Source organism: Colobus angolensis, unplaced genomic scaffold, assembly GCF_000951035.1.
Source record: "Colobus angolensis palliatus isolate OR3802 unplaced genomic scaffold, Cang.pa_1.0 Scaffold66, whole genome shotgun sequence".
NCBI classification, from domain to species: domain Eukaryota; kingdom Metazoa; phylum Chordata; class Mammalia; order Primates; family Cercopithecidae; genus Colobus; species Colobus angolensis.
The window spans coordinates 1,008,295-1,018,931 of record NW_012120265.1 but is presented as its reverse complement, the minus strand read 5'-3'; the positions used below and the strand labels follow the sequence as shown (position 1 = coordinate 1,018,931).

The 10,637-nt window shown below is 49.9% G+C and overlaps 1 protein-coding gene across 1 annotated transcript in view; it reads right to left on the bottom strand.

Annotated features, from left to right (window-relative positions):
* MYO9B (myosin IXB) overlaps window positions 1–10,637 on the bottom strand; it is a 119,482-nt gene that overhangs the window by 68,780 nt on the left and 40,065 nt on the right. Inside the window, exons 2-3 of the mRNA XM_011925897.1 lie at window positions 8,408–8,502; window positions 949–1,011 (exon numbers count right to left, since the gene is read on the bottom strand). Coding sequence (XP_011781287.1) covers window positions 949–1,011; window positions 8,408–8,502 — 158 coding nt within the window. The remainder of the gene's footprint in view (window positions 1–948; window positions 1,012–8,407; window positions 8,503–10,637) is intronic.

The window sequence follows — 10,637 nt, the reverse complement described above, 5'->3', positions numbered from 1 at the left end:
TTTTTTTTTTTTTTTTTTTTTTTTTTTTTTTTTTATTGGAGGGGGGTTTTTTTTTGCCCTACGCTGGTCTCGAACTCCTGGGTTCATGTGACCCTCCCACCTCAGCCTCCTGAGTAGCTGGGATTACAGGCATGCGCCACCACACCCAGCTAATTTTGTATTTTTAGTAGAGATGGGATTTCGCCATGTTGACCAAGCTGGTCTCGAACTCCTGGGTTCATGTGATCCTCCCGCTTAGGCCTCCCAAAGTGTTGGGATTACAGGTGTGAGCCACTGCTACAGGCCTGTTTTTTTTTTCTTAAAGAGACAAGGACTATAGCCGGGCGTGGTGGTACACATCTGTAATCCCAGCTACTTGGGAGGATGAGGCATGAGAATCGCTTGAATCTAGGAGGTGGAGGTTGCAATGAGCCGGGATGACACCACTGCACTCTAGCCTGGGTGACAGTGCAAGACTCTGACTCAAACAAACAAACCAAAAAAAAAAAAAAAAAAAACCCCAACTAACCAAACAAAAACAAAGAGACAAGGACTGGCTCTATTGCCCAGGCTGAAGTGTGGTGTCTAGCTCACTGCAGCCTCAACCTCTCGGACTCACGTGATCCTCCCGCTTAGACCTCCTGAATAGTTGGGACTACAGGCACATGCTACCATGCCTGAGAAATGCTTCCAATCTAAGTATATTTTGTGCAGACATCTGAGCACGTACTGGGGATAAAACCTCCAGGGAGGCACACAAAGGTGGCTTGGGAGGTATGAGGACAAAGTGTGAAGCCACAGGAGCAGGTCTGGGGAGAAGATGGATGGGCAGGCCCTGCTCCTGTGAGAGCCTCCACGGCCTCCCCGAGTTCTTCCGACCTCAGGACATTTGCTTTGCTTCTCTCTTCTGTAGGAGGAAACGCAAACATGGCGTGGCATTCAGAGGTTCCCAGGAAAACGTTCTCCTACCTCTCATCCTTCTCCTGAGACACCAGGCGAGACTTTTCAAGCAGATATTTCTCGACGACAGCTCTGTCATTAAGAGAAAAAGAGAAAGAATAAAACGTTACATTTTAGTACTGTGTTAATACTGATTTTTTTTTTTTTTTTGAGATGGAGTCTCGCTCTGTCATTCAAGATGGAGTGCAATGGCACAATCTTGGCTCACTGCAACCTCTGCCTCCCGGGTTCAAGCGATTATATTGCCTCAGCCCCCAGAGTGGTTGGAATTACAGGTGTGTGCCACACCATACCCAGCTAATTTTTGTATTTTTAGTAGAGGTGGGGTTTTGTCATGTTGGCCAGGCTGATCTCGAACTCTTGACCTATGTCAAGTGATCTGCACGCCTTGGCCTCCCAAAGTGCTGGGATTACAGGTATGACCCACCATGCCTGGCCAATATTTGTTATTCACTGTCTTTTTTATTCTAGCCATCCTAGTGGGGGTGCAGTGGTATGTCGCTGTGGGCTTTTTTTTTTTTTTTTTTGAGATAGAGTATCATTCTGTTGCCCAGGCTGGAGTGCAGTGACGCGATTTTGGCTCATTGCAACCTCCACCTCCTGGGTTCAAGCGATTCTCCTGCCTCAGCCTCCCAAGTAGCTGGGATTACAGGCATGTGCCACCATGCCTGGCTAATTTTGTATTTTTAGTAGAGATGGGGTTTCTCCATGTTGGTCAGGCTGGTCTCAAACTCCTGACCTCAGGTGATCCACTTGCCTCAGCCTCCCAAAGTGCTGGAATTACAGGCATGAGCCACTGCAGCATTCGTTTTAAGGCAGGATCTTGCTCTGTTGTGCAGGCTGGAGTGCAGTAGCACAATAATGGCTCAATGCAGCCTTGTCCTCCTGGGCTCAAGTGATCTGCCCACCTCGGCCTCCCGAGTAGCTGGGACTACAGGCTAATTTTTGTAGTTTTGTAGAGACGGGGTTTCGTCATGTTGTCCAGGTTGGTCTACAGCTCCTGGCCTCAAGTGATCTACCTGTCTCAGCCTCCTGAAGTGTTGGGATTACAGGCATGAGCCATGCATCTGGCCTGTCACTGTGGTTTGGATTTGCATTTCCGTGATGACCAATGATGCCGAACATCTTCTCACGTGCTGCCTGGCCATTCATAGGTCTTCTCTGATAAAGTATCCATTGACGTCTTTTGTGGTTTTCTTATTGGGGTGTTGGTCCTATCTTTGAGCTGTAAATGCTCTTTCTATATTCTAGATGCAAGTCCTTTCTTGGTTCTGATTTGCAGGTACCTTCTCTGGGTCTGGGGCTTCCTCTCCAATTTTGTCACAGTGTCCTTGGAAGCCCCGGGGTCTGTGATACCCATCAATACTTGGTTGTATCCATACGGTCTGGTGTTCTGTCGTTTGCCGATCATTTTCTTTTTCTCTTTTTTTAAACGGAGTTTTGCTCTTGTTGTCCAGGCTGGAGTGCAGTGGTGTGATCTCCGCTCACTGGAACCTCCGCCTCCTGGGTTTAAGCAATTCTCCTGCCTCAGCCTTCCAGTAGCTGGGATTACAGGTGCCCACAACCACGCCAAGTTAATTTTTGTATTTTTAGTAGAGACAGATTTCACCATATTGGCCAGGTTGGTCTCGAACTCCTGAACTCAGGTGATCCACCCGCCTCGGCCTCCCAAAGTGCTGGGATTACAGGTGTGAGCCACTGCTCCTGGCCTTGCCAATCATTTTCTCTGTGCCAAGCAGTTAAGGTGTTTCCTCCAAATTAAATACTCAGAGGTCCCTCAGGAGGCACCTGGCATCATGTGGGACCTTGAGTCTGAGGGTGCCAGCAAGGGACTAGGGTGTCTCTGCAGCCCCAAATATCTCTCAGTGCTAAAAGCAGTGGCAGTGAATGTTTTTTCGAGGACAAATACATTCTAGGCATCATTTGATATATTTCTCAGGGACTCCTCTTACACGCTGGGGCAGGCACGGTGGCCCCTGAGGAGTGGACAAGGAGCCGAGGCTTGGGAAGACTACGTGCTGCCCAGGGTCCTGTGGGAAGCAGGTGGCCTGGTGGGATCCCTTCACACCAGCTGCGGCTGGCTGAGTCTGGTGGGGCCGGTCTATCACGGGGTCCGCCATCACTAGACGTGTGAGCTCACTGGGGGCTCCAGATCATCCTCATTTGAGCTTATCCTGTTATGCAGGAGACACAGCTGGTGCCCAAGGGGTGGCAGGGCCAGGGTACAGCACAAGGTTCCCGATTCAGGGCCTGCTGCATGCCGCCTGCCTGTCTCTCCAGGTCTCCAGGACAGCAGTCTTTTTTTTTTTTTTTTTTTTAGTAGAGACGGGGTTTCACCGTGTTAGCCAGGATGGTCTCGATCTCCTGACCTCGTGATCCGCCAGTCTCAGCCTCCCAAAGTGCTGGGATTATAGGCTTGAGCCACCGCGCCCGGCTGTCTTTTTTTTTTTTGAGACGGAGTCTCACTCTGTCGCCCAGGCTGGAGTGCAGTGGCATGATCTCTTCTTTCCTTTTTTTTTTTTTTTTTTTGAGACGGAGTCTCACTCTGTCGCCCAGGCTGGAGTGCAGTGGCATGATCTCGGCTCACTGCAACCTCTGCCTCCCATGTGCAAGCGGTTCTCCTGCCTCAGCTTCCTGAGTAGCTGGGATTACAGGCATGCGCCACCACACCCAGCTAATTTTGTATTTTTAGTAGAGATGGGGTTTTACCATGTTGGCCAGGCTGGTCTTGAACTCCTGGCCTCACGTGATCCAACCGCTTCAGTCCCCCAAAGTGCTGGGATTACAGGCATGAGCCACCATGCCCAGCCCAGGACAGCAGTCTTTTGTCTGCAGGCTCACACAGGGACACACACGATGCACAGGTGACTTTCGATGGGCCTGGCCTGCGTCCTCTCTTCTTTCAAATAGGAGAAAAAAATGTTTCCTTCTATTCCTTTGCCGGGCTAGTAACCAGTTTCAGCACCTTCCTGCATTCCTGGGGAGGGAGGCTGTGTCTGTTTCTAGAAGGAGACTCATGTTTCAATCTCAGCCGGTGGCCGATTCCCTGTGCTGCATCTGCGAGTCTGGCAGAGGATGTGGCTCCACGGTGGTAGGATGGCAGGGCTAGCACACTGGGTGTCTAGCACCAAAATGTCGCTTGACCGATGATGACCCCTTACCTTCCCCAATCATTTTCAAGGCCTGGGCCTAATAAATGGGTCTTATAGGGACCCAGGGCTCCTCCGGCACTGAGTCCTTGAACACACAGGAAGCTGCAGCCTCATAAATTGGGGAACTGGGCAGGGAGGCTTGGACTACGCCTGACCCTTGGCTTTCGTGGGAATGGCATGGAGAAGTGTCACCTGCCTGAAGGTAGGCAAAAGCAGAACCGGTCCGAGCCAGCTCCTAGTGTGATTGCTACAGCCATTCTTGGGATGGGAAGTGCGCCTCCCTCCCTGGGGCGAGGATGGCCACAGTCCTGAGGTTGTGGGTGGAGGCAGGACTCCCTTTCCTGAATCCAAGGCCACAGATATGACTTTCCAAAGCTGGTCTGGGAGACCTGGCCACAGAGGGCCACTAGTCCTGAATATGACAGGACCCTGGGGAAGGCAGGGGAGGCTGAACCGTTTAGCTATGGGCTGGGCCAGGACGGCCCTTCTGGTGTGTGGTCCAATGGCGGGCCCTGGAAGTTATGCCTCCTGGAACCTGGGGATGTGACTTTATCTGGAAAAAGGGAGCTGGGCGCAGTGGCTCATGCCTGTAATCCCCAGAGCTTTGGGGGGCCAAGGTGGAAGAATCTCTTGAGGCCAGGAGTTCAAGACCAGCCTGGACAACATAGTGGGACCCTGTCTCTAGGGAATAAAAATAAAAAATTAGCCAGGTGTGGTGGTGTGCACCTGTAGTCCCAGCTGCTCAGAAGGCTGAGGCAGGAGGATCGCTTGACACCAGGAGTTCAAGGCTGCAGTGAGTCATAATCATGCCATTGTACTCCAGCATGGGCAACAAAGTAAGATGCTATCTCAAAAAATAAAAAGGGTCTTTGCAGAGGCCATTAAGTTAAAGACGTCAAGATCATCCTTAATAATCCAGGAAGGCCCTAAATCCAATGTCAAATGTTCTTATAAGAGAAGAGGGGGTCGGGGGTGGTGGCTCACGCCTGTAATCCCAGCACTTTGGGAGGCCGAAGCAGGCAGATCACTTGAGGCCAGGAGTTTCAGACCAATCTGGCCAACACAGTGAGGCCCAGAAAATAACAAAATTTAGCTGGGTGTGGTGGCACATTCCCATAATCCCAGCTACTCGGGAGACTGAGGCACAAGAATTGCTTGAGCCTGGGAGGCAGAGGTTGCAGTGAGCAGAGATAGCACCACTGCACTCCAGCCTGGGCGACAGGGTGAGATTCCGTCTCCAAAAAAATAAAAATAAAAAAATAAAACAGGAGAGACATGGGCCACCTGAAGACAGAGGCAGAGATTGGAGTAATGTGGCCACAAGCCAAGGGAACCACCAGAAGCTGGAGGAGGTAGCCAGGATCTTGCCCTAGAGCCTCCAGAAGGAACCAGCCCTGTGGACACCTTGATATCCGACTTCTGGCCTCCGGGATGTTGAGAGAATAATTCCTGCTGTTTCAGCCATACGGTTTGTTGTACACTGTTATGGCAGTCCCTCCTAGGAAATGCATACAGAGACATTGTGGGAAAGGGGGCAGTGCCCATGCGGAGGTCAGTCCTGTAGTGTCTGTCCAGAGCCAGCTGGACACCCAGACAAGACAAGGAGGCAGCTTAGTTTCTCCCCAAGGGAGGCCTGGAACTGTAGCAACAGTATCTGTGTCATCTTCCCAACAAGGTACCCTGAATGCTTCCTGTGGGTTAAAAATCTCTGCAATGTGGCAGATAGGATCGTGCAAAAGACAGACCCATGGGAAGAAAAATAAAATCAAAGATAAGAGATGGGGACCTTTGTGCACAGCTGATGGGAAGGTAAAATGGTGTGGCTTCTGTGGGAAACAGTATGGCGGCTTCTTAAAAAATTAAACGGCCAGGCGCGGTGGCTCACGCCTGTAACCCCAGCACTTTGGGAGGCCAAGGTGGGCAGATCACCTGAGGTCGGGAGTTTGAGACCAGCTTGACCAACATAGAGAAACCCCATCTCTACCAAAAATATAGAATTAGCTGGGCGTGGTAGCACATGCCTGTAATTCCAGCTACTCAGGAAGCTGAGGCAGGAGAATCGCTTGAACCCAGGAGGCGGAGGTTGCGGTGAGCCAAGATTGTGCCACTGCACTCCAGCCTGGGCAATAAGAGCAAAACTCCATCTAAAAAAAAAAAAAAAACAAAAAACTAAACATAGTGTCTGGGTGCAGTGGCTCACACCTGTAATTTCTGGATCACAGGCATGCACCACCACGCCCAGCTAATTTTTGTTTGTTTGGTTGGTTGTTTTTTTTTTTTTAAGACGGACTTTCGCTCTTGTCGCTCAGGCTGGAGTGCAGTGGGGTGATCTTGGCCCACTGCAAACTCCACCTCTTGGGTTCAAGCGATTATCCTGCCTCAGCCTCCCGAGTAGTTGGGATTACAGGCGCCTGCCATCATGCCTGGCTAATTTAGTAGAGACGGGGGTTTTACCACGTTGGACAGGCTGGTCTTGAACTCCCGACCTCAGGTGATCCACCCACCTCAGCCTCCCACAGTGCTGGGATTACAGGTGTGAGCCACCATACCTGGCCTTATATTGTGTATTTTAACCCCCAAAATATGAAGTGAAAAAGGTGGGGTCTTCATGGAGAGAAAGTCAGGGCCTGGAAGACAGGTGGGACAAGTGGCTGTTCCAGGTGTCTCTGATGAACCGGGCACACCCGTGTGGGCAGACGGTAGGAGTTGGGGGGCCACTGACTGCCTTGTGGGGGCTGAGGCCGAGGGGCCAGAGCAGCCCCTGACATTTGTCAAGGGCCACTCACCCACACCACTGCCTACTGGAACCTGGGCAGTGGAAAAAATGAATGAAGTCAGAGGCGGAAGCGTTCAGGAGAACAATGTGCCTGCTTGTATCTTGAATATGAACCATCAGTTGAAATGATCATCAGTCAGGTTCAGACAGACAAAATCCTGGGACCTTTACAAATCCCATTGATACAGCAGCCCCTCAAATGAGAATCTATAGTTAGGTGGGAGATCCCTGTGAGTATCCAGGCCTTGGACCCTGTCAGATGCCACCTAAGTACTCATCTATCCATCAATGGATCCATGCATCCACTGATCAAGCCCATCCAATTTACCCATGAATCTATCCATTTGCTAACTGACACATCCACAAATCTCCCCATTTATTCATCCACCTACCCATGAATCTACCCATCCATCTATGAATAATCCATGTACCTATCCATCCACGAATCCGTCCACCCATGAATCCGTCTATCTATCCATCCATCCACACACCCACAACTGTACCCATTTATTCATCCGCCTACCTGTGAATCTATCCATCTACTTGTAAATCCATCCACCCATGAATCTATCTATCCAGCCATTCATGAATCCACTCACGCATAAACCCACCTATCTATTCATCCATCCATCCATCCACCCATCCATCCATCCATCCATCCACCCACCCACCCATTCATGAATCTATTCATCCATCCACTCATGAATCCATTCACCCAAGAATTAATCTATCTATCCATTCAGCCATCCATGCATGAATCCATCCATCCATCCATCCATCCATCCATCCATCCATCCATCCATCCATCCACCCACCCACCCATCCACCCATCTACCCGTCCATAAATCTATCCATCCATCTACCTGAAAATCCATTCACCCATGAATCCATCTGTCTGTCTAACCAACCAACCATCCATTCATCCATCCATCCAACCATCCATCCATCCATCCATCCATCCATCCATCCATCCATCCATCCACCCACCCACCCACTCACCCATCCATAAATCTGTCCATCTAACTGAAAATCCATTCACCTGTGAATCCATCTGTCTGTCTAATCAACCAACCATCCATCCATCCATCCATCCATCCATCCATCCATCCATCCATCCATCCTCCATCCATCCATCCCCTCATGAGTCCATCCACCCACCTACCCTTCAGTATTCCCAATGCACAACCACCTCATTTTGCTGCTCTGTACCTGTCATTTTCTGGCTGAAGGGACACGTTTGGCAAAGGCCAGAGTCTACATCCCTACTGCCTGTGACACCCCTAAGACTTACCAAATTTGAAACTTTATCAAGACAAGAAATGGACTGTGCTGTTGTCCCCAGCCCCTGCCCACATTTCCTACCTCAACCTACTGCTCCAGACCTTCACCTCAAAGACTTTAAATCACACTCGCTCTCCTGTACAAAGCATAAACATTTGCACAGCCATGATCTCCACATCTCACTCCCATGTGTGTGTCGGGAAGCAACAGCGCATGGGGCCAGCTCCCACCAGTAGGGACCCCAGGGACACTGACTCACCCTCTCACAATGCCACTCTCTAGGTAGCTGACTTGGATGAACTTCCCAAACCGGCTGGAGTTGTTGTTGTGGGCTGTCTTGGCGTTTCCAAAAGCCTGCAACGAAATCAAAAGCAGGTTTTCAGATCAGAAGGATGGAATTTTTCTTTTCTTTCCTCTCATTTTACACTGTGTCTTTATTTTTATTTTGTATTGTTCAATTTATCTATTTTTTCTCTTGGAGACAGTCTCGCTCTGCCACCTGGGCTGGAGTGACACAATCTTGGCTCACTGCAACCTCTGCCTCCTGGGTTTAAGCAATTCTCATGCCTCAGCCTCCTGAGTAGCTGGGACTACAGACGCGCACTACCATGCCAGCTAATTTTTTGTATTTTAGTAGAGATCGGGTTTCACCATGTTGTCCAGGCTGATCTCGAACTCCTGAGCTCAGGCAGTCTGCCCGCCTCAGCCTCCCAAAGTGCATGAGTCACTATGCCCGGTCTCTATTTTTTCCTTTTTTTTTTTTTTTGAGATGGACTCTTGCTCTGTCGCCTAGGCTGGAATGCAAGGGTGCGATCTCGGCTCTTTGCAACCACTGTCTCCCAGGTTCAAGCAATTCTCCTGGCTCAGCTTCCCGAGTAGCTGCGATTACAGGTGCACGCTGCCACGCCTGGTCAATTTTTTGTATTTTTAGTAGAGATTGGGTCTCACCATGTTGCCCAGGCTGGTCTTGAACTCCTGAGCTCAGGCAATCTGCCCGCCTCGGCCTTCCAAAATGCTGGGATTACAGGCATGAGCCACCACCCCCGGCCTCTTATTTTTTCTTTAACTGTTCCTGCAAAGCAGGGTTACCCAGTAAGCAGAGAGTAGCTCATTTTCTTTCTTTCTTTTTTTTGTTTGAGACAGGGTCACACAACATCACCCAGGCTGGAGTGCAGTGTTGCGATCTTGGCTTACTGCAACCTCTGCCTCCTGGGCTGAAGTGATCCCCCTGCCTCAGCCTCCCAAGCAGCTGGGACCACAGGCATGCGCCACCATGTCTGGCTAAGTTTTTGCAAAGATGGGGTTTTGCCATGTTGCCCAGGCTGGTCTGGAACTCCTGAGCTTAAGTGATCCACCCACCTCGGTCTCCCAAAGTGCTGAAATTACAGGCATGAGCCATCGTATCCGGCCTTGGTTTATTTAGTTAATATTTTTCAGACTGTGACATAATTTGCAAAAACATCATTTTATTTATTTGTTGTCTAAATAAACTTTATTTTTCAACCTTTTAATATTATTTTTGAGATGGGGTCTCGCTCTGTTGCCCAGGCTGGAGTGTAGTGGCGCGATCTCGGCTCACTGCAACCTCTGTCTCCCAGGCTCAAGGGATCCTCCCGCCTCAGCCTCCCAAGTAGCTGCGACCACAGGCATGTACCACCATGCCCCGCCTTAACTTTTAAGGTTTTGGGGTACACATGCAGGTTTGTTAAGTAGGTAAATTCGTATCACGGGAGTTCGCTGTACAGATTATTTTGTCACCCAGATACTAAGCCTTGTATCCAATAGTTATTTTTTCTTTTTTTTTTTTCTTTCTTTTTTTTTTTGGAGACAGACTGTTGCTCTGTCGCCCAGGCTGGGGTGTAGTGGCGCGATCTTGGCTCACTGCAACCTCCGCCTCCCAGGTTCAAGCAATTCTCCTGCTTCAGCCTCCCAAGTAGCTGGGAATACAGGTACATGCCACCACGCCCAGCTAATTTTTGTATTTTTAGTAGAGACGGGGTTTCACCACGTTGGCCAGGATGGTCTCGATCTTTTGACCATGTGATCCGCCCAGCCCAGCCTCTCAAAGTGCTTGGATTACAGGCGTGAGCCACCGCGCCCGGCCCCAAAAGTTATTTTTTTCTGCTCTTCTCCCTTTTCCCATCCTCCAGGAGGCCCCACTGTCTGCTGTTCCCCTCTGTGTGAACATGTGTTCTCCCCATTTAGCTCCCACTTGTAAGTGAGAACATGCAATATTAGGTGTTCTGTTCCTGTGTTGGTTTGCTAAGGATAATAGGCTTCAGCGAGGATGGAGCTGCTATAGGCCTCAGCCTGGAACCCTGGGCCTTCCTCCTCCTGGGCTTTGAGGACACTCATTTATCCCTGAGACAGTAGGCTATAAGTCACTTAGAAGCCCAGATAAGACCTGGAAAACACAGAGGTGTATAGTAAAGGCCCATTCCAACATTTCTCTCTTTATCTTTGTGTCTGAGGTTGTGTAAGGTGCTCAA